The following is a 25271-nucleotide window of genomic DNA, read 5'->3' on the forward strand; positions in this document are numbered from 1 at the left end:
CTTAGTTAGACTTTCCACTAGTCTCTAATTGAAGCTGAGATTGTAAATGCAAGTTAATCCAGAGGCCTCATGAAACCGTATAAGCATGTACTCTAAACCTTGCAACACTTAGCACTAGTGGACATTCACCGAGTGTCCTCACTCAGTAGTCCTCACTGAGGGCAGCAAAGTCAGTGTCATCCATGCAGTTTATTACTGAACCGACCTCAGCCCCAGTCTTTAAAGGTCTTCTAGTGATTATAACATCAGAATTCTCTTTCCAGATTTACCACTAAACAGAAGACCTTGGGCAAATGACGCCTTTCCACGTCATCAAAGTTTCTTCTTTGTAGAGATTTTGTTGTGAATGTTTTAAACCTTTATCTACTCTGGAAGTCATCACACTACCACATGAGTTGGCCCACCCACTCTATATCTTTGCCGCTTAAGTGCTGCTGGGCTAAAGGAGACTAACAAAATGGTCAGTGATCAGATATTTCTAACCCTAATTCACAGATTCCAGTCTACAGATTGGTGCCTGTATATTTAGTCCCTTCATTAATGGAGCTGCTATTAAGTTCTCTATTAAACCTAGAGGGTTTTTTCGTTATTAAGGGCGAGTTAAGGAGGGCTGTGCATGAAAAAGGGCCCAACATGCCTATCTATGGAGAAGGAAATGGCAACCCATGCCAGTATTCTTGCCTGGGCAATCCCATAGACAGAGAAGCCTGGCAGGTACAGTTCAGGAGGTCTCAAAGAGCCGAACACGACTTAGTGACTAAACAACAAACATGCTCATAAAAGCATTTTCAAGAAGAATCAATGTTTTCAGGCGGGGAACTTACCAGCATCTGTTCAAAGAGTACTAGAACTTGCTCATCTGAAACATCTTGCAATGACTGTGCTGTGGGATCATCCCCATAAAATGCAGAAGAGTTTCTATGAGCAGAATTGGGCTTTTCTTTCTCCTTCTTACTTCTCATGCTGGTAAATCTCTCCAGCTGAGAAAGAGAAAAAAGTATTAGCAGTGACCCATTTTTATTATTTATACAACAAACCATACCTCAAATAGCCTCTAGCCTCTTATACACCCATGGTTCCTTTGGTTTGTGGGCAGTTTTAAGGCTCTTCTGACGTGAAAAAGAGAACCAGTCTTTCCTGTATCTAATACACTACACTGACTCTGTACTCTCACCATCATCCAAAGATAAGAGGAATGAAATACTATAATTTGGAACCTGTCTAAAAAGGAGAACTTTGCTCTTTAGCTCCTCCGCCATTCCTAAGCCCTCGAGCAACACAGAACTGAAAGCACCTCATATGCAGAGTGCTCAGTAAAATGGCCTCAGTTTCCCTCTAGCTATCCAATAATAACTGTGACCAGATCCTCAGAGGACCTCTCCCTTCAAGAGCTAAGTCTGATTATGATTTTGATATAAGTTATATACAAGAAACAAGGAAATGCCTTAAAACCAGGAACCATTGTTATTTCTTTCTTCTGTACACTCCATAGCACTTGTGTTATGCAAGCAGCAAAAGTTCAAAATATATTCTCCAAAATCCTCTTCGCAAAGAATATAGTCTATTGTACTTCAGGCTTCAGGGCTATATATACCATCTCTCTGTCAACCAACCTCAATCATTCCTCAAACCACAAGGACAGGTGTTCAATTAAAAAAGAGCTACCGATAAACTGCAGCTTATCGGCACTACCTGTTTGAAAATAACAGTTAGTATCTACAAGCATTCTGGGGCTTCCAATGATATGAGTGGCATCCAGACAGCAAGTCAGCTTGGAGCTTAAAGAACATGCCTAACCTTGGAAGTCAGTGAATATGCCAGGGAAATGCATGCAATAAATCAAACAGAGCAAAGAGTTAGAGAAAAGCTTCGGGAGGACCTGAGAGTAGAACCCGTATCAATTTATAAGTTATAGAAAGTCAAAGCTATTGCAACTGGCAAATACCATAGTGTAGGAAATGAGCCATGCACATGCTGAACAAAATTTCCTTACCTCGTCTGCCATGAGTCTCTTCAGAGTCTAGGAACAGGAAAAAGGAAGGAGAAGAGAGGGAAGAGAGATCAGTGAAACGCCAGGAAATTTCCTAAACACCAGATGGACTGGGGAAAAAAAAAAGAGGAGAAAACAAATTGAAAGGATCTAGGCTCCTTCCTACAAGCTAGATTTCTGCCATACTCCTTAGCACGTTCCCTTAGATAAGGGGCAGGAGGAGTTTTAAGATCACTAACATATAATAACCCTTTTGGGGAAAAGAGGTGGAGAACTAAAAAAACTCTAAATCAGATGACCAATAAACCTATGAAATGTGTTCAACTTCATCAGTAAACAAGGAAATGCAGACTAAAACCACAACAAGATTATCATTTTACACTCAAGACTGGCAAAAATTTTCATGTGTGTCTAGTCACAGAGCAGCAGAAGATCTCACACACTGTTGGTGTAATGTAAATTGTTACGGCCACTTTGGAAAACACAATGGAAAACAGAATCTAGTAAAGTGAAAATATGCAGCTATATCACAATTCAACACAACAGTTTCTGTAAATCTACCTTTCCTTCAGAAAGCTGCACTTACATAGCAGGCTGAGTATAACAAGAATGTTCACAGTAACACTGTAATATCTGAAATAGAGGATAATCCAAACAGCCATCTGGAGTAGAATGGGTAAACTGGTATAATGGTACAGTGGAAAATAATTACATGCAGAAAGTGAATGAACATATAGCTACTCACAAATATAAAAGTGAATGTATTATTTTACATTGAGATTAAAACCATACAAAATTAGATATTACCTAGGATGTACAATCATAAAGAGAATGATTACCACAAATGGCAAAACAGTGGTTACCTGGGGTGGGTGGAAGAATAATGATTGTAGAAAGGGATGGGGGCTTCAGGGGTGCTTACAATAATATTCTATTTCTTGATACGGATGATGGATACATGGATGTCTGTTTATAACGTTTCTGTATGTTTCATATTCTCTTCTCTTCTGTATGTGTGCTGTTCAGTTCAGTTCAGTCGCTCAGTTGTGTCCGACTCTTTACGACCCCATGAATCACAGCAAGCCAGGCCTCTGTTCATCACCATCTCCCGGAGTTCACTCAAACTCATGTCCATTGAGTCCGTGATGCCATCCAGCCATCTCATCCTCTGTTGTCCCCTTCTCCTCGTGCCCCCAATCCCTCCCAGCATCAGAGTCTTTTCCAGTGAGTCAACTCTTCGCATGAGGTGGCCAAAGTACTGGAGTTTCAGCTTTAGCATCAGTCCTTCCAAAGAAATCCCAGGGTTGACCTCCTTCAGAATGGACTGGTTGGATCTCCTTACAGTCCAAGGGACTCTCAAGAGTCTTCTCCAACACCACACTTCAAAAGCATCAATTCTTCAGCGCTCAGCCTTCTTCACAGTCCAACTCTCATATCCATACATGACCACAGGAAAAACCATAGCCTTGACTAGACAGACCTTAGTCAGCAAAGTAATGTCTCTGCTTTTGAATATACTATCTAGGTTGGTCATAACTTTTCTTTCAAGGAGTAAGCGTCTTTTAATTTGATGGCTGCAATCACCATCTGCAGTGATTTTGGAGCCCCCCAAAATAAAGTCTGACACTGTTTCCACTGTTTCCCCATCTATTTTCCATGAAGTGATGGGACCGGATGCCATGATCTTCGTTTTCTGAATGTTGAGCTTTAAGCCAACTTTTTCACTCTCCTCTTTCACTTTCATCAAGAGGTTTTTAGTTCCTCTTCAGTTTCTGCCATAAGGGTGGTGTCATCTGCATATCTGAGGTTATCGATATTTCTCCCGGCAATCTTGATTCCAGCTTGTGGTTCTTCCAGTCCAGCGTTTCTCATGATGTACTCTGCATAGAAGTTAAATAAGCAGGGTGACAATATATAGTCTTGACATACTCCTTTTCCTATTTGGAACCAGTCTGTTGTTCCATGTCCAGTTCTAACTGTTGCTTCCTGACCTACATACACATTTCTCAAGAGGCAGGTTAGGTGGTCTGGTATTCCCATCTCTTTCAGAATTTTCCACAGTTTATTGTGATCCACACAGTCAAAGGCTTTGGTGTAGTCAATAAAGCAGAAATAGATGTTTTTCTGGAACTCTCTTGCTTTTTCCATGATCCAGTGGATGTTGACAATTTGATCTCTGGTTCCTCTGCCTTTTCTAAAACCAGCTTGAACATCAGGAAGTTCACAGTTCACGTATTGCTGAAGCCTGGCTTGGAGAATTTTGAGCATTACCTTACTAGCATGTGAGATGAGTGCAATTGTGCAGTAGTTTGAGCATTCTTTGGCATTGCCTTTCTTTGGGATTGGAATGAGAACTGACCTTTTCCAGTCCTGTGGCCACTGCTGAGTTTTCCAAATTTGCTGGCATATTGAGTGCAGCACTTTCACAGCATCATCTTTCAGGATTTGAAAGAGCCCAACTGGAATTCCATCACCTCCACTAGCTTTGTTCGTAGTGATGCTTTCCACCTGACTTCACTTTCCAAGATGTCTGGCTCTAGATTAGTGATCACATCATCATGATTATCTGGGTCGTGAAGATCTTTTTTGTACAGTTCTTCCGTGTATTCTTGCCACCTCTTCTTAATATCTTCTGCTTCTGTTAGGTCAAAAGTCTGATTCAAGCAGGTACAGGAAAGCAGGAATTCTTCATTCTAATACTTAGTTTTAAACCAGGGATTTCCCTGGAGGTCCAGTGGTTAAGACTCTGCCTTCCAATGCAGGGGACATGGGTTCAATTCCTGGTTAGGGACTAAGATGCCACATGCCACTGAGTGCGGCTAAAAAAATAAGATTTTTTAAATTTTATTTTTGCTCTTCTTAGAAGAGTATAGTAAATGCCTCTTGAGTAACATTCTTCAACTAATGAAAAACTATTTGACACTGCCACAAAATTATTCTACTAATCTTTTTACAGACAAGAAAAATCTATATCATTATGCTCATGTGCCCAAAGTCAAGAGTTTGGTTAAATCCCATGTAAATTGTGAATTTTAACTTTGCCCTCTACAGTCCAGAGGAGGTCAACCTGCTGCTGATGGAAAGCTAATCATGCACCCAAAACCCTAAGAATTTTGCTCAGTGTCCATGGAATCTGAAGCTACCTTGTGTGTGTGCTGCTCACTGGGCAGCCAAGGCAGAAGGATCACGAGGCAGAGACCACAACACCAGGGAGACTCACAGTTCCTTTTGTCATCGCTCTGGGTCGCCTGACACAGAGGTGAAACAAGCCACACAAAGGGTGAGTGTTTATAGTCAGGTTGCCACTACCAAGGTTACACTCACCTGCTCCTAGAGCAAGTGCTTCCAGTCCAGAACCTTGTCCTCCAAACTCAAAATGTTCCGTCAGAACCAAACCACTACCAAAACAATTCTGGGATGGATATAACATAGATAACAGAACCTGGGTCTAATGAATCAGTGCCAGCTAGACTCTGCATAGCTGCAGGCTAAGTCAAAGAACAGGAAACCAGCAACTTGTTTTTTCTGTCTGCAGACTCATTTCTCTTCCCTCCATCCTAGTGGTATGATCTGTCATTTGATTTACTGTAATAGCCTCCTAACTCATGTCCCTTCTTTCACTCTCATTTGCCCAACACAAAATGCACGCTCTATACTAAATCTAAGAGTAATTGTTCTAAAATGTCAAGCTGTCTGGGTTATTTCTCATTTAAAACTGTGCGATAGTTCCCTACTGCCCTTGGGTTAAGACCCGAAATCCTTAGCATGCCATAGGACACTTCTGACTTCTTTGTCTTGACTCATCTCTCAACAAGCCCTCTACCTCAAACCCTATCTTCTGGGCATCCTGAACTCACTGCAAGTCCACAGACAGATCACGCTGTCTCACCACTGCAGACCTTCTCTAGGCTGCTGCTTCCCTCAGTCGAGACTGTGCTTTCAAGGCAGCTCCAACAGGCCCTACAGGATGACACCTCCTCTGATCGGAAAGGTGCCTCTCCTTGCGTTTCTGCAGAAATAGGTACTTGCCCGCCTCACAGCACTACAAGTGGATTACAACTGTATTTTGATTGTCTGTCCCCTCTAGCTATTTCCAGACTAAACTCCTTCGGGGCAGAGCCTTAGATTCAGTCATTGTATCTCCTATGAACAAAAACCATTATTTGGGGCTGCTCTCCTAAAATACCAATACCTGAAGATTTGTTCCACCTTTTCATTGCATCGGTTAAGAAACTGAAGCCCAGACAGATGGAGTAAATCACTGAGGTCATACAAAGGCAAGCTGGGTATGGAACTCTGCTCTCCAGATAGCCCTAAACCTTTGCATTCCCCAAATTCTTGTCTTGTTCCCATTTAATGCCCACTAACTGTTGCTTTTAGACACACAAAAGTAAACATCTGTTTTCTTAAAAAGGAAGAAACCAGTCTCCTTAGATTTCCTTGGTGCATCATTAGAAACAGATTTTAATTCCTTTAAAAAAAGTATCCATGTTTTTTTAGTGCGCGATTTGAGTAAGGACAGCAAAACTGATCCATGTATTTTCTCAACTACTCCCAACAGAGGGCAGCATCTGCCAGCAAAGTGAATCACAGCACAGGCAAAATTCTGTTTCAGAACCCAACGGAACACCCAAACTGTAAGCTCAGCTCTATTACTGAAATGGAAACTGCTGCTACAGTATATTGAGCGTGTATTAATTTACTTATTTAATGTTACATGTGTTTTCCTTGAGGATCTTACAGTTTACAAACGGTAAACTTTGTGAGGTTTTTTCCTAATTGTAACATTAACTGTTTCGTGAATTTTCTAAGATACATAACATGCTTTGTGGATTCTCTGAGGTAGTTAACAAGAGGTTCCTAGCTCATGAAAAGTAAGAATGACTAAAAATAGTAGAGTCCTAGAAGATAAATGCTACTGGACCTGTATTTATATATTATGCCCCAGAAGTTCAAGCTTTCTGATGATCTCTAATGATCCCACCTATTTCTATATGCCTCTATGTTCATCTTTTCCCTTGTTTGCTATCAATTATTTTCTGCCTTCAAACTATAAACCCTCACTGCACTAAATATTTCATCTGCCTGTCCCTCCTTATCAAGTCTTCTACTGAAGCTATATACTAAAACCTTTAACTACAAATACAGATACTGAAGGAAGCATAAATACAGAATGAAAAAATTTTAACATATCAAAACCTGCTCATGAATACAAATTAATATATCCAGGTAATAGACAGTAAACTGAATTAAATTTCCCCCCCTTTTGAAATCTTTCTACATCTACAGAAAAGGAATTTTTAGGGAAAAAAAGGAAGGAGCCTACAAGGTTGGGAAGAACAAGAAAAGTGTAATTATAACCAAACTTTTGAAGCTGGGACCAAGACTCAATAGATCTAAGAAAAATGAGCCCTAAACCTGATGAAGGAAAAGCTAATAACTATCCAGACTGTACTTAAGAATCCTCAACAGGCTCAGGAATTAGCAGCACCAGGTATAATACTTACAGAAATGAGCAGCTGGAGGAGAGGGAGGCCAAAAATAAGATTGGTTTGAAGGCTGTTTAAGAAGCAGTTACATAGCTCAGTTGGTAAAGAATCCGCCTGCCATGCACGAAAACCTGGTTCGATTCCTGGGTCGGGAAGATCCGCTGGAGAAGGGATAAGCTACCCACTCCAGTATTCTTGGGCTTCCCTTGTGGCTCAGCTGGTAAAGAATCCGCCTGAAATGAGGGAGACCTGGGTTTGATCCCTGGGTTGGGAAGATCTCCTGGAGAAGGGAAAGGCTACCCACTCCAGTATTCTGGCCTGTACAGTCCATGGGGTCGCAAAGAGTCAGACACAACTGACTGACTTTCACTTTTCACTTAAAGAAGCAGTTAGACCTATAGATCTTCCCATTATCCCCAAAGCCCCTCCCCTCATGCCATCAGGAGACTACCCTCCCTTACTCTAGCATAAATCTGGAAATTTATTGTTAGAAGAGGGTAAAACACAGATCTCTGGCTCGGGGGATGCCAGGCACAGCTGTGGGCAGAAATCCTATACCAAAAAGACAAGTAGTTAACCTATACGTACTGTATATGCTGAGACACCCAGCACCTTCCCCTTTCTAGTTTCTCAGGACTCCAACACCCCAAAATCCTTACCCTTGAGGCAGAAGGTTGGAAGAGCCTTCTCTGGGGAACTGAAAAACCACCTTAAACTACTGACATAGTCCAAGCAGGTCACCAAAGAGCTATGTAGTCCAATATGGTAGCTACCAGCCACAAGCAACTACTAAGTATTTGTTTTATTTTTAATTGAAGGATAATTACTTTACAATATTGTGATGGTTTCTGTCATACATAAACATGAATCAGCCATAGGTATACATATGTCTTCTCCCTCTTGAACCTTCTTCCCACCTCCCTCCCCATCCCACTAGGTTGTCACAGAGTACTAGCTTCGGGTTCCCTGCTTCATCCAGGAAACTCCCACTGGCTATTTATTTCATATACTGTGCTGTATGTTTCAGTGCTTCCCTGGTGGCTCAGATGGTAGAGAATCTCCCTGCAATGTGGCAGACCTGGGTTTGATCCCTGGTTTGGAATGATCTCCTGAAGAAGGGAACACCCTGGAGAAGTCCATGGGTCGCAAAGAGTAAGACACGACTGAGAGACTAACACACACACATAGTGGCTGTATCAATGAACATCCCCACCAACAGTGCAAGAGCTTTCCCTTTTCTCCACACCCTCTCCAGCATTCATTGCTTGTAGAGTTTTTGATGATGGCTATTCTGACTGGCTCCAGTACTCTTGCCTGGAAAATCCCATGGGCCGAGGAGCCAGTCCATGGGGTCACGAAGAGTCAGACATGACTGAGCGACTTCACTTTCACTTTTCACTTTCATGTATTGGAGAAGGAAATGGCAACCCACTCCAGTGTTCTTGCCTGGAGAATCCCAGGGACAGGGGAGCCTGGTGGGCTGCCGTCTATGGGGTCGCACAGAGTCGGACACGACTGAAGTGACTTAGCAGCAGCAGCATTCTGACTGGTGTAAAGTGATACCTCACTGCAGTTTTGATTTGCTTGCCTCTAACAATGAGCAATGCTGAGCATCTTTCATGCGTCTATTAGCACCTGTATGTCTTATTTGGAGAAACGTTTGCTCAGGTCTTCTGCCCATCTTCTGATTGGGCTGCATTCCTGATGTTGAGCTATATGAGCTGTTTATGTATGCTGGAGATTAATCCTTTGTCAGTTGTTTGGTTTGCAACTATTTTCTCCCATTCTGAGGGTTGTCTTTTAATCTCGTTTATTGCTTCCTTTGCTGTGCAAAAGCTTTTAAGTTTAATTAAGTCCCATTTGTTTTATTTTTATTTCCATTACTCTAGGAGGTGGGTCATAGAGGATCTTGCTACATGTCAAAGAGTGTACTGTCTTCGTTTTCCTCTAAAAGCTTTATAGTTTCTGGCCTTCATTTAAATCTTTAATCCATTTTGAGTTTATTTTTTGTGTATATAGTGTTAGCAAGTATTCTAGTTTCACTCTTTTACATATAGTTGTCCAGTTTTCCCAGCATCACTTATTGAAGGGGCTGTTTTTCCTCCGTTGTATATTTTTGCCTCCTTTGTTAAAGATAAGGTGCCCACAGGTGCATGGATTTATCTCTGGGTTTTCTATCTTGTTCACCACTGAGCATTTCTAATGTGCCTAGTGCAACTGAAACAGAAATTTTAAATTTTATTTAATTTTTAAAAAATTTAAAATTAAAAACTAGTATGTTATTGTTAAACTTAAGTATGTTTGGAACATGCTAGGTATGTGAATCTACCTTTCACTTGTAAATTTTATGAAATCTAAATACATATCAAGTATATCCACAAAAACTTAGCATTCAAATTGAGATGTGCTGTAAGATATAAAATAAACTGCAGTTCAATAACTTCATATAAAAAACAAGGCAAAAACATCACTAACAATCAATATGTATCTATTATACAGTAAAACAATATTTTAGATACACAAGGTTAAAAAACATTATTAAAGTTAATTTCACATGATTCTTTTCACTTTTTTTCTTTTTGCCTTTTTCTGTGGCTACTGGAAAACCTACAATTACATATGTGACTCACATTATATTATATTTATACTGAACAGGGCAAGCCTACAATAAATTGCACAGCTAACAAGCTCTACCCATGGATCCAGTTTCCAATGAATTTTTTAGTCCTTCATTTTTAAACATGGACAACCAAGGATTATTAAACACATAAGGAAAAATACAAATGTGAGAGAGGGGAAAAAGCAACTCCTTATATAGAGACTATGCAAGAAGAAAGAATAGAAAAAAATTAATATCTATAAGGGAGAACATGATGCTGGGGTTGTGGTTTGTTGTTTTTTTTTTTGACTACTCCATGCAGCATGTGAGATCTCAGTTCCCTGATCAGGGATCGAACTGTGCCCCACTGTGGAAGCATGGAGTCTTAACCACTGGAGCCTCAGTGAAAGTGAAAGCTGCTCACTTGTGTCTGACTCTTTGTGGAATATACAGTCCGTGGAATTCTCCAGGCCAGAATACTGCAGTGGGTTGCCTTTCCCTTCTCCAGGGGATCTTTCCAACCCAGGGATTGAACCCAAGTGGATTCTTTACCAGCTGAGCTACCAGGGAAGCCCAAGAATACTGGAGTGGGTAGCCTATCTCTTCTCCAGTGGATATTCCTGACCCAGGAATTGAACCAAGGTTTCCTGCATTGTAGGTGGATTCTTTACCAGCTGAGCTACCAGGAAGCCCACTGGAGCCTAGGAAGTCCTCATAATGCCATTTTAAAAAGAAATATTCAGAGAAAAAAGAACACTTAGAGCTGAACACATGAAAACAGAAACTTAACAGAAAACTCAAGAAAGGCTGAAAGATAAGAACTTGAGGAAATCTCCCCAAAGCAGAGCAAAAAGAGATGCGAAACTGAGAGTAAAGATAAGAAAATTAGATCAGTTTGGCAAGTACAATACCCAAATAATAGGAGAAAACAGAGGAGCAAGCTATCAAGGAAATAATTCAAGAATATTTCCTAGCACTGAATGTAAGTTGGTACAGCCACTATGGAAAACAGTATGGATGGAGGTTCCTCAAAAGACTAAAAACAGAGTTGCCATATGATCCAGCAATCCTACCCCTGAGCATATATGCAGAAAACTGTAATTTAAAAAGATACATGCACCCCTATGTTCATAAACAGCACTGTTCATGATAACAAAGACAAGGCAACAACCCAAATGTCAATCATCAGACGAATAAAGAAGACATGGTTCATATATACAATACAATATTACATGGCAATAAAAAAAGAATGAAATAATGCTATTTGTAGTAACATGCATAAACCATAATTGAAAAAATATTAAAAAAAGAATGCACACATGTGTATATCTGAATCACTTTGCTGTACAGCAGAAACTTGACACAACGTTGTAAATCAACTGTACATTAATGTAAAAAAATATTTCCCAGTACTGAAGGATGTCTCCATCACAAAAGACAGATCACCACACAAAGGCATATCATGATGAAATTCCCAAACACTAAGAAAACAAAGAAAATTTTACAGTTTGAAAGAAGGGGACTTCCCTTGCCATCCAGTGGTTGAGACTTCCTGCTTTCACTGCAGAGTAGTGTAAGTTTGATCCCTGGTTGGGGAACTAAGATCCCAAATGCCACACAGTGGAGGGCGGGGGAAGGTGTGAGACAAAAAGAAGGGAGGAAAATTGGTCAAAGGAATCAGAGAAGCTTTGAATTTCTTAAACTACTAATACATACAAAAAGCTAAATAACAAAAAAGGCAGTTTAAAATATAAAAAACTTTTCTAACTTAGAATTCTATACCCAAATTACTGATCAAATGTAAGTTCAAAACAGACATTTTTCAGACATTAAAGTCTTCCGGAAACATATCCAAGTGCACCTTAGGAAGCAATTGTAGGATACACTCCACCAAAATAAGGGAGCAAACCAAGAAAGTGACAGACCTGAAATACAGGAAACAGGAGATCTAACATCTGAAAGAGGTAAAGAAAATCCCTAGGGCAAAGATTTCAGGATCTTTATGGTGACCCCCTACATTCCCCACGGCTTGACCCACTGACACCCTCAGAAAGAGCCCTTGTAAACACTGGGAGAATCTAAGGTCAGATTGTGCCTCCAAGATAGTACTGTTTCTTCTCTCTTGAGAGCCTCGATCTCACAGTGGCAATACTGTCATTTAAACATAGTCTAGATTTCTGCTGGTAACTTAATTTCTCCAATAATCTTTCATTTATATGTAAACAATTATTGATAGAAGCACAAAATGTTTTTAAAGGGGCAGAAAAACAATTTATTCGATAGGAATTTTTTGTTCAATAGAATTAAATGAGCAAATAAATTTCTGAAGGTCATTAGTTGGTACAGGAAAAGAGCTTAAACTGCATTTAATAAAAATTCAATTTCTCTAAAAGATTCTCAGTATTATCAAATCTTACTTAAATTAACACAAATTGCTCAAAGGTGCACTGCATCAAAGTAATAGCATCAAAATAAATATATTTGGCTGGGTACTGCTCTGCATTAAGACCATCAGTCAAAATAAAAATGAAAAGCTGTCCCCTCACTTTCCTTCCAGAGTGTAATTCAAAGCTGATTCAGTCACCACATCCTAATGTAATATGTGGTAAGATAAATCTTTTAGTTACCATCTACAGGAAACAAGAAACTCCCTAAACACTTTACAGTTTGGTTTCTCAAAGAAACCAAAAATTAAAGTCAAGATCCCAAAGTATGCCCGGTGAGACCAAACCAATTTATGACCAAATGAATTTGAAACATACCCTGCTCAATTAGTATCACAATAAATGCAAATGAAATCTAAAACTCCTTTTCTATAACTGGATTTGTGGTGGTGGTGGTGGTAGCTGAATCTATTAATACTTCAGCTTTTTAAGAGTGGGTCGATTGGACTAAATTTGCCAGTCTTTTGGACAGAGGTTCCCTCTGTTTGCCTAGTAACAGAATTGGACTTATTATAGGTTAAAGGATATAAGAAAATTCATCCAAGGCACGGATTCACTTCTACCCAATTCCCTGAATCTTTAACTTTTCCCTCCAGTCAGAAAAAGGGCATTGAATTCTCAATTAAGGCTAGTCTCTCATGTAGCCAAACAAAAGGTAATCAGGTAGTGTCCATAGCAGAAGAGAGGTTAGCAGTGATCTAATAAGAGAATATGATTAAACATTATTCTGATCACAGAATACATTACACAGCAAAGAGTGTTTCTAATTTCTACCAATGTGCTTCATAAGAACAGTCAATCATGGACAATTACCTCATGAACCATGCGGCTAGCACAGGGGTGATACAAGCCTACAAAAGCAAGCCCATATTTTAGTACTTTCTAAAGATTTTGTTCAGGCTACCTTATTGGGAACAACTATATCTGAGCTCTTGGCTAAGGGAAGACATCACAGCTGAATGCCCCTTGGCCCCTACTCTGTGATGATTCTTTGGAGGCCCAGGATTCCTGAGAACTACAGGTTTTTCTCAAAAAACCCACAATCACAGTGCAGTTCACTGCCTCAATATACTTAATTCCCAGCTCTCCCTCTTCTGACATCCACACCTGCTCATGGGCTAATTCAGAGGGAGGGAAATGTTTAGTGTGGAAGGAAGAATTCTAGGACTTCCCTCAAGATTTCTAGCCTGAGGTACATAACCTGTATAATTATCAGAACTGTAAATATGATAGGCTATCACTCTTGTGATTAGGTTATATTATTTTCCACAACTGACTTTTAAGAGGGCTTCCCTGGTGGGTCAGTCAGTAAAGAATCTGCCTGCAATGTGGGACACCTGGGTTCCATCCCTGGGTTGGGAAGATCCCCTGGAGGAGGGCATGGCAGCCCACTCCAGTAGTCTTGCCAGGAGAATCCCCAAGGACAGACTTTTAAGAAGGAGAAATTATATGTGTGGGTCTGACCCAATTTCACAAGTCCTTTAACTCTAGGGTGAGGAGTGAGAAACACAAGGTTCAACATGCCATTTCTGGTCTGAGCGTAAGAGGCCAAACGGCAGGGATTACAGGCAGCCTCTAGAACTAAGAGACAGCGAAGAAACAGGGAAATCAGTCCCCCTACTGCAAGAGACTGAATTCTTCCAACCTGAATGCGCTTGAAAGGTTTGCCTCCAGCAACTACAGATGAGGAATGGCCCAGCTGACACCTTGATTTCAGCCCTGTGACACTGAGAACACAGCCACATGAACCATGGTGGACTTCTGACCGACAGAACTGTGAGCCAACAAGTGGGGTTTATTTTAAGCTACTGAGTTTGTCATGTTAAAGCAGGCAACCAATACATTAAGCAAACTGACAAAATTTATCTAGAATTTAGCTAAAAGAAAAAGATCATGAGTCCTAATTTTTACTTCTGGCCTCCTAAATCACTGCAAGTATGATTCTGAGTGAATCACATTAATTCTTCATGCTTCAGTTCCCCTATTTATTAAAAACAAAACAAAACCAGACACACTTCTAGGAACCCTTCAGTTCAGTCCAGGGACTAGGTCGTGTCCGACTCTTCACGATCCCATGGAATGCAGCATGCCAGGCCTCCTTAGGAACCATTAAGGTCATAAAATGGAGCAGTGAGAACATTTTATAAAAATAATCGTGCTGTTATTACTACAGAAGAACTTCTAGAAAAATATACACATGAAGACTGTACTAGTTGACACAGCACTCCTACAAATGTCAAAAGGAAATCGTCATTCCTCATCTATAAATAGTATACTTAGCCATAGTCAGTCATACCACAAAAAGATCTAAAGAACTCAGTCAAGCCAGGCTCTGAGTACTTTTATATCAGGTCCTTCTTCAGACCATTTATTGTAGCTGTTTTTGTGGACCAAACTGTAAGTTGCTTGGGGGCAGAAATCCATGTTTGGTTCATTTGACATGTCTCAGTTCAGTTCAGTTGCTCAGTCATGTCTGACTCTTTCCGACCCCACGGACTACAACACACTAGGCCTCCCTGTCCATCACCAACTCCTGGAGTTTACTCAAACTCAGGTCCATTGAGTAGGTGATGCCATCCAACCATCTCATCCTCTGTCATCCCCTTTTCCTCCCACCTTCAATCTTTCCCAGCGACAGGGTCTTTTCAAATGAGTCAGTACTTCGCATCAGGTAGGCAAAGTATTGGAGTCTCAGCTTCAGCATCAGTCCTTCCAATGAATATTCCTGATTTCCTTTAGGATGGACTGGTTGGATCTCCTTGCAGTCCAAGGGACTCTCAAGACTCTTCTCCAACACCACACTTCAAAAGCATCAATTCTTCAGCGCTCAGCTTTCTTTATAGTCCAACTCTCACATCCATACATGACCACAGGAAAAACCATAGCCTTGACTAGACAGACCTTTGTTGGCAAAGTAATGTCTCTGCTTCTTAATACGCTATCTAGGTTGGTCATAACTTTTCTTCCAAGGAGTAAGTGTCTTTTTATTGCATGGCTGCAGTCACCATCTGCAGTGATTCTGGAGACCGAAAATAATGAAGTCTGCCACTGTATCCACTGATGTTCCATCTATTTGCCAAGAAGTGATGGGACCGGATGCCATGATCTTCGTTTTCTGAATGTTGAGCTTTAAGCCAACTTTTTCACTCTCCTCTTTCACTTTCATCAAGAGGCTTTTAGTTCTTCTTCACTTTCTGCCATGAGGGTGGTGTCATCTGCATATCTGAGGTTATTGATATTTCTCCCGGCAATCTTGATTCCAGCTTGTGTTTCTTCCAGTCCAGCATTTCTCATGATGTACCCTGCATAGAATTAAATAAGCAGGGTGACAATATACAGCCTTGACGTACTCCTTTTCCTATTGTTCCATGTCCAGTTCTAACTGTTGCTTCCTGACCTACATACACATTTCTCAAGACGCAGGTTAGGTGGTCTGGTATTCCCATCTCTTTCAGAATTTTCCACAGTTTATTGTGATCCACACAGTCAAAGGCTTTGGCATAGTCAATAAAGCAGAAATAGATGTTTTTCTGGAACTCTCTTGGTTTTTCAATGATCCAGCAGATGTTGGCACTTTGATCTCTGGTTCCTTTACCTTTTCTAAATCCAGCTTGAACATCTGGAAGTTCATGGTTCATGTATTGTTGAAGCCTGGCTTGAAGAATTTTGAGCATTACTTTGCTAGCGTGTGAGATGCGTGCAACTGTGCGATTGTTTGAACATTCTTTGGCATTGGCCTTTCTTTTGGATTGGAATGAAAACTGACCTTTTCCAGTCCTGTGGCCACTGCTGAGTTTTCCAAATTTGCTGGCATATTGAGTGCAGCACTTTCACAGCATCATCTTTTAGGATTTGAAATAGCTCAACTGGAATTCCATCACCTCCACTAGCTTTGTTCGTAGTGATGCTTCCTAAGGCCCACTTGACTTCACATTCCAGGATGTCTGGCTCTAGGTGAGTGATCACACCATCGTGATTATCTGGGTTGTGAAGATCTTTTTCGTCTAGTTCTTCTGTGTATTCTTGCAATTTGACATGTCTAATACTTTATAAATATTTTTAAAATAATCATCACTCTAGATTTAGGAGCATCATTCTAAGCCCAGTAAATTAATTTATTCATTACTTTATTCAAATGAACAAACAAAGGAAAAGTTTCAAGTCAAGGTTTATGACAGTACCTTATGATTGTTGCAGACAGCTCAGACCAAACTTTTGAGAATAATGTCTTTTCCTATGAATAGGTTCCCACTCAGGTTCCCACTCAGGCCAGGGGACCCTGAGTGGAGAGGAAATAGGAACCCATTCCAGTATTCTTGCCTGGGAAATTCCGTGGACAGAGGAGCCTGGCAGACTACAGTCCAGGGGGTCAAACAGGACATAGTGACTAAACAACAAAGAAACAAAGACATAGGCTACCTATGGGTACAGTCTTCATTCCAATCCCAAAGAACGGCAATGCCAAAGAATGCTCAAACTACCACACAATTGCACTCATCTCACATGCTAGTAAAGTAATGCTCAAAATTCTCCAAGCCAGGCCTCAGCAATATGTGAACCGTGAACTCCCTGATGTTCAAGCTGGATTTAGAAAAGGCAGAGGAACCAGAGATCAAATTGCCAACATCCGCTGGATCATGGAAAAAGCAAGAGAGTTCCAGAAAAACATCTATTTCTGCTCTATTGACTATGCCAAAGCCTTTGACTGTGTGGATCACAATAAACTGTGGAAAATTCAGAGAGAGATGGGAATACCAGACCACCTGACCTGCCTCTTGAGAAATGCGTATGCAGATCAGGAAGCAACAGTTAGAACTGGACATGGAACAACAGACTGGTTCCAAATAGGAAAAGGAGTGCGTCAAGGCTGTATATTGTCACCCTGCTTATTTAACTTCTATGCAGAGTACATCATGAGAAACGCTGGACTGGAAGAAACACAAGCTGGAATCAAGATTGCCGGGAGAAATATCGATAACCTCAGATATGCAGATGACACCACCCTTATGGCAGAAAGTGAAGAGGAGCTAAAAAGCCTCTTGATGAAAGTGAAAGAGGAGAGCGAAAAAATTGGCTTAAAGCTCAACATTCAGAAAACGAAGATCATGGCATCCGGTCCCATCACTTCATGGGAAACAGATGGGGAAACAGTGGAAACAGTGTCAGACTTTATTTTGGGGGGCTCCAAAATCACTGCAGATGGTGACTGCAGCCATCAAATTAAAAGACACTTACTCCTTGGAAGAAAAGTTATGACCAACCTAGATAGTATATTCAAAAGCAGAGACATTACTTTGCCGACTAAGGTCTGTCTAGTCAAGGCTATGGTTTTTCCTGTGGTCATGTATGGATGTGAGAGTTGGACTGTGGAGAAGGTTGAGCGCTGAAGAATTGATGCTTTTGAAGTGTGGTGTTGGAGAAGAGTCTTGAGAGTCCCTTGGACTGCAAGGAGATCCAACCAGTCCATTCTGAAGGAGGTCAGCCCTGGGATTTCTTTGGAAGGAACGATGCTAAAGCTGAAACTCCAGTACTTTGGCCACCTCATGCAAAGAGTTGACTCATTGGAAAAGACTCTGATGCTGGGAGGGATTGGGGGCAGGAGGAGAAGGGGACGACCGAGGATGAGATGGCTGGATGGCATCACCGACTCGATGGACGTGAGTCTGAGTGAACTCCCGGAGATTGTGATGGACAGGGAGGCCTGGTGTGCTGCGATTCATGGGGTCGCAAAGCGTCAACACGACTGAGCGACTGAACTGAACTGAACTGAACTGATAGGTAAAATGGGAAATAAGTCTCACTGTAGCCAACAATAGTTTCCTTCCAAGTCCTAATACACCTACCCAGAAAGAAACAGGTAAGGTATCTGTCACTCAGAATCAAAATGAACAGAGAGAAAGGTCTGGCTCTGATTCATTTTTTTATTCTAGTACAGGACTGACATTGTTTCTTAGGATAGCAGGCAATGGATGATCATAACATAAACTTTAATTCAGTTGCCAAAGAATCCTATTCCATCTTTGCCACAAGATTTGCTACGTTTCCACTAAAGGACAGAAAAGGTAATGTAAGCTTTTCTTTTTATCCACCACAATTTCAGTCTTCCTATCTTTGGGACTATGTTGTCTCACAGGGTTTCTGTGAAGAAGAATAAAACAGATGTAAAGCACTTTGTTTTGCAAAGTGCTTGGTAAAAAGTATATAATTTATGATGATGGAACAAATGAAACTCCCTTCAATTCCCACTTCTTATAAAGAAGTCAATTAAAACTAGAGAGAAGGAAATAATGGATACCTTCAAATGTAGGAAACCTTCCTTTCCATTTTCAAATCACCGCCCAGAGATGGCACTGAATGAGTCAATACCTCATCGACCATTTACAGAGAAACAAACTAGATTCTGACATCATTACTTTCTGGTGCCAAAAGACTCAACAGGAGCTGTGTAGAACTGAAGTACCCACTTGGAAAAAGAAAATCAAAGGAAAAGGGTATATCTGAGGAAAGGAAGTCTATAAAAGAGAAGCACAAAATGATGAGACACTGAAAAAACATGAACTATAAAGCTAATTTACCTTTCAAAAGTGAAATGTGCTTCAGGGAAAGAAAACTGAAGATTATCTAGCAGACCCCAGGAATGAGACGGCACACTCCCATTCTCCGTGACTGCTAAGGAAAACGTGGTAAAGGAGTAAGTAAGACTCTAGCAGCTCATCCACTTAGCTCCACACTGCCTGGGCAGCCCCACAGCTGAACTCAGTATTGTCAGAATTCAAACAAGAGACAACAAAGGAAACACAGTAGAGAAGAGTCCAAGATCTTTTATTCCTAATTAAAAGATTTCTTTCAGTCTTCCCCTGCCTTCCAGAATCAGTATGTTTCCTGACACAAACCAGGGAGCCCGGAAAGATTCTAAGCAGTAGCCTGTGTGAAACACGAGTGAGAAATGCCATATAAGAAGCATTAGGTGCCTATATCCATTCCCTTCTTCAATAATTTACTTATAGACTGGGAGCAACAAACTCAACTTCCCTCATAACCATCTAAAACTGATGAGCGTCTGTTTTCCAATAAACCACATTTCCCAACTATAATTAAAATGAGGGGAAAAACTATCTTAGTATTAGAATCAATCCTCTGACAGATAGGTCCAGTATATTCTAATAGTTCTCTAACTGTCCAACAAGACAAGTCTCTTGAGGAAAAGGAGAAGGTAACCTTTTGCCTCCAGCTTAGCTCATCCTGAAGCCTGGGACTGGCAGAGCCTGCATCCTAGATAGCTGATAGCCTCCAGGAAGGACAGTCCACTCAGGTTTCACTATTCCAGCTCAGCAGAACAGGCGGAAAACAGACTGGGAACATGGCATTCTTCCCCTATGTCCATCCAAAACAAACTGCCACCCCCTTGCACTACAAAGAACTCAGGGGTTGCGAAAACAAGCAGCCAATAGAGCAAGCACTCAGGTTCTAAAGTCCTAGTTTCCTACTGTCTAGCCAAGGCTATAGCTTTTCCTGTGGTCATGTATGGATGTGAGGGTTGGACCATAAAGAAAGCTGAGCACCGAAGAATTGAAGCTTTTGAACTGTGGTGTAGGAGAAGACTCTTGAGAGTCCCTTGGATTGCAAGGAGATCCAACCAGTCCATTGTAAAGGAGATCAGTCCTGGGTGTTCTTTGGAAGGAATGATGCTAAAGCTGAAACTCCAGTACTCTGGCTACCTCATGCGAAGAGTTGACTGACTGGAAAAGACTCTGATGCTGGGAAAGATTGAAGGCGGGAGGAGAAGGGGACAACAGAGGATGAGATGGCTGGATGGCATTACCAACTCAATGGACATGAGTTTGGGTAAACTCCAGGAGTTGATGATGGACAGGGAGGCCTGGCGTGCTGCAATCCATGGGGTTGCAAAGAGTCAGACATGACTGAGCAACTGAACCAAACTGAGTTTCCTACCAATGTGTCATATGGTGCGGCAGACACGCCCATCTCCTTTGCTGTCAGGAAGGAGGTGCAAACAGTCTGTCATCTGTGTGAGAGAACAGAGTTAAGTAAAGCTTCCTCTCTTTCAAACATCTCAAGGTTCTGATAAAACTTCCAAATACATAAATAGAAAGCAATAAATAATGTTAACCTACTTTTCCAAAGTTTTGACATATTTCTCAAGATCCAAATACTGATGCTTGTTCTTTACTTATTAGATCTCTTTACTGCCTTAGCTTAGACAAGCTAAGGAAAAAAGGGGGTGTTACTCATTCATTTGGAAACAGTCAATGACTCAGGAATGCTGTTTCCCAATCTCCGTAGCAACGGTCTTCTCCTCCCATGTTGTGATGTGAGAAGCAGAACATCTACTCTTCCTCATGGGTGAGCCTGTGAATGACACACCCAAAGGCCTGGTAGACAGGAAGTTCCTGCAGCTGAGACTGTTGCTACATACAGGCACTGAGTATGAGGCCACCTTGTTTTAAATACCATTCTCAAACCCTTCATTTCTAAATGATGGTTACACCTCTTTTCTTTTATTCTCATATCATTCCTGAATGATGTGACGATAGAAGTCATCAGGGCCTACTGATAATAGCTTAACTGATCCAAAAATTAAACTACTCAAAAAGCCAGACTTGATCTTACGAAACCACAGTAAACATTTACTGGCCTTTTAGAAATCTAGAACTAAGATTTTGAGAAAATTTGGGGAAGAGAGTAGGGAGACAGCATGAGGTGAAATCTCATTACTCCTCTGTAACGAGAAATATTGGTATAATCAAGAGTTAAAACAAGAACTTTCTAATACTTTCAGTACCTGTACTTGTGTGGAACTATGTTTTAATGCAAACACATTACAGAATTTCATGCCAAAATACTCAGGCTCCAAAGAGACTTCCATGTGTTAATATCATGTATTTTTCTCTTTGGATCTAATTATTAAAAAATAAGTATGATTTCTGGAAAACAAGAGAGGGGATTGTTTTACTTCATTTTTATACACATCTATATTGTCTTAGAAAATGATAATAATGAAAATCACTTTTATAATGAAAATACATTTCCAAGGAATTTCCCGGCAGTCTGGTGGTTAGGACTCTGCCTTCACTGCTGGGTGCCCAGGTTTGATTCCAGGTTGGGGGAATTAAGATCCCACAAGCCGTGTGGTGTGGTTAGGAAAAACAAATTTCCACTTTAAACAAAAGTAGCAATTTTCAAAGATGAGAAAGCTGAAAAATGTATATGACATTGTTTTACAAGAAGAAAACATGTAGAAACTGTAATTGCAATATTGTAAAAAATATCTGTGCATAAAAATGACTAAAATGTTCAAATACTAAGTGAAATAAAAATTTAAAAATTGAGGGTTCTTAGACTTTGCTATTTTGAAAATGTATGTAAAAGTCATTTCAAAAGAAAAGTATAAAAAAAATCATAGCACAGCCTCTAAAGGCAAAGCAACATCATCCAATTTTCATATTCAAAATGCCCACAAGCATTTACTCTTTTCCAGTAGTACTTTGCTTAAGGAAACAATCTGGCAGGGCACAGTTAATAAACTTTAGTTACAAAATGCAATATGAGAAAGAATAATGAACAGTTAGTGGAGTCTAAAAGCTAACTCACCTAATTACATGACCTTGCGCAACTTAATATCTCTAGGCCTCAGTGGCCTTCTCATGTTAAGATGAGGAGGCTAGGTCAGATCATGTCTAGGGTCTCTTCAGGAACCCTTAAAAGCAGTGCTTAGTTACTACTGCTCTTCTGAGGGCAGCCCAATGCCTGCTGCTTGCTGAATAGGACATATCCTACAGTGGCTTCTCACTGCTTCTTCTTGTGGTTTCAATCACAGGAAACAGACGTCACCCATGGGCCTAGAAGTAAGTAACGAACAAACCCTGGCGGATGCAAAGAGCTGCCAACTAAGGCCAACTCCCATCTTTTTAAAATACCAGAATCAAGAAATCACTAGAAACCTCTATGCCTAGGGAGCCTGACACACATCTTTCACAAAAACTAACAAAACTAAAAATATCTCTTTAGGCCCCATGAAAGCAAGATGAAATAATTTTAGAAGAGTCCAAAACAACTTCACTTCTAAGGCCAAATGAAGGAACTGAAGGCACTCCATTGCTATGGGCAGAAATATGTGACTTTGGAGAAAAAAAACGAAGGCAGTCTTACTGCTAGCAGCAATTTTTGTGGAGATCCAGACATATCCTAGGGACCTGAAGACTCCTCTTCATCTTCTTTATGCTATGTAGACCTTTAATTTAATATTCTATGTAAAGCTATGAAAGACTACTGTACTAACAGATTCAATAATACAGGGACTCAGCAACTGTTCACTTTAACTGTATGTTAAAGACCCTGGGATCAAACCCAGGTCTCCTGCATTGCAGGCAGATTCTTCACCATCTAAGCTACCTGGGAAGCCCCAAATACATGTTATCAATCCCAAGACCATTGGGCCAAATACTGCTCTCATTTATAATGATAAAAGTTGGAAGCTCTGTTCTGTGTGAAATAATGCTGAGATTTTTAATCCTATAGATGTGTCCCTTCATTAAACACAAGACAAAACCTAAGATACTATCTTTAGAGAAAAATTAAAATCTTTTCTCAACAGAGTTCTTCTGGTCTGGTATAGTCATATCAGTGATTCTCTTTGCCTTACCGTTACCTTGGTGAGAGGACTAATGTTTTCAAAACTGTCATTAGATCACAGAAATGGAGATCCTTGAAAGTAATCCCAAGATTCAGAAGACTAATAGTAAAACTAAAATATGTAACAGGATATTGTTAACATGAACTAAACACTATCACTGCTCTTAGGTACCTTACAAGCTAGATGGGAGGTATGACCCACCCTCCCCAAAAGAGATCTCGATATCATACTCTCTCTCCCCATATATAGTGCCTTCACAAAAGACTAAAGAACATTTCAAATTAGCATGTGATCAAAACCTACATTGCACTGTGCTGGAGTATGTTTAGAAGAAAATGAAAGGACCCAAAGATAGGCTCAGATTGTTCCAATGACAGTTCCCACCTGAGCCTACAATTTGACTCCAGATGAAGACAGTTTTGTCTTTTAAAATCTAGAATGATCACTGAAAGTCTGAGAAGCTGGATTATTATAATGGAAAAGGAGTGGAAATCAAACAACTATCTAAACTCCATCTAGGCAGCAGAAGTGATTTGCTGGAACCTTAAGACGAATGTATTCAAGTTCTTCACCATCACATACCCACAAGGCCAAAAACTGCATCAATGTGCATCGTGACGTTACCCAATGCAAATTTTCAGTCCTGCTTTCTATAGGTTTCTACAGAAAGAGAACCTAAAAGCTCCTCCCAGGGATAAAATAATCTCTATGAAGTGGCTTTCTTTAAATGATTCATCTCCCACCCATCCTCTTGATGGCTATAACCAGGCCATTTCTTTTTACTACAGCCACACACTCAAACCTGACCCTGTGTTCACACTACTCCCCACCCCATGAAACCCCCTCCCCCTCTCCTCTACCAATCCTTGGATTTATGTCCAGGCCTGATCATGTTCCCCATCTTCTATGACGCTAACTAGCATTGCCCGCAACTATATTCTAAATTATTCATGCAGAGTTTGGGATATTAGTATAGATCTTTGAAATCATTTATGCTATTAATAATTCTCTCATTTCATAAGGAAAGACCAAGAAAAGAGGGGTCACTTGCCCAGAGTTCACATGGTTAATTAGTAGCAGTCAGACTAAGTAGAAATATATGGAAAGAATATGTCACTGGGAATGAGAGATGAGGATACTAGTCCTAGCTGTAAATTTGGACAGATCACTTCTGTAGGCCCACATTTCTTCATCTATAAGAGATATGAATTAATAACTTTTAACCATCCTTTTCACCTCCAGCATTCTAAGATTCTGAAACCTAGGTCTTCTGACTCTCAATTCAGTAATCTTTCCACTTAATTCCTTAAATTCTCTGAATTTCTACAACTTTTGAACAGCTACAGCCTATAGCACACTGAGCACAGGAAAACAAAAGGTTTCTAACACCACATATGCAGCGAAAATGCTTTCAGGATAAACAGAATCTCAAAGGTCCCCACTCCTATGCTCATGGCCTTTGAGCTTTTCCTGTCCATTCTTCTACAGCTATGGAAGAGATTACAACCTCTTTTAACGCATGGACTGAACCTGTCAGGTCAACCACATGACTTCTTGCTCTTCTGCCTTTTGCATCTAGGGTAGATTCACACAAACAAGGAAACTGTATTCTCTACTCCTTACCACCAATCATACAGAAAATCCTAGTTTCCAGGTACCTGGACCTCTGTGGCAATGTTTTAATTATTAACCAATTGCTAGGTCTAGAGAATAAACTCCAGCAGTTCCCAGACTCAGGAGAGACCCTGGAGTTGGTAACCATTTGCAATCCTTACGGTCAAGTTTCAGGGCCAGTTCTAAAATATAGAAAAGACAACTAGAGAGCTGGTCTAGCAGCAGCTTCCTCCTCCCTGTATGTCCACTACTTGTTGCTCTTGACAGTCATTCCTGACAAGTGATGCTGCTAGAGCTGTTCTATCTACAAAAGAGACAAGGTTACATTTTAAAAATAATAATTTAGACAACTTTTTAATAACCAGGAGAAAGATGGGTTTTGCATGCACTATAACAGCTACTTTTACATGCTTAAGAAAAGAAAGATTTAATTAAGATTCCTGCAATGGTTTAAAGTCTAAATTATTAAATGCAAAAAGCA

General features: G+C 40.5%; 1 protein-coding gene across 1 annotated transcript in view; it reads right to left on the reverse strand.

Annotated features, from left to right (window-relative positions):
• Window positions 1–25271, reverse strand: part of DIAPH1 (diaphanous related formin 1) — a 117556-nt gene that overhangs the window by 82822 nt on the left and 9463 nt on the right. The window contains exons 2-3 of the mRNA XM_060415855.1: window positions 1994–2020; window positions 825–980 (exon numbers count right to left, since the gene is read on the reverse strand). Of these exons, the coding sequence (XP_060271838.1) occupies window positions 825–980; window positions 1994–2020 (183 nt within the window). The remainder of the gene's footprint in view (window positions 1–824; window positions 981–1993; window positions 2021–25271) is intronic.

The sequence above is a fragment of the Ovis aries genome, chromosome 5 (assembly GCF_016772045.2).
Source record: "Ovis aries strain OAR_USU_Benz2616 breed Rambouillet chromosome 5, ARS-UI_Ramb_v3.0, whole genome shotgun sequence".
Classification (NCBI taxonomy): domain Eukaryota; kingdom Metazoa; phylum Chordata; class Mammalia; order Artiodactyla; family Bovidae; genus Ovis; species Ovis aries.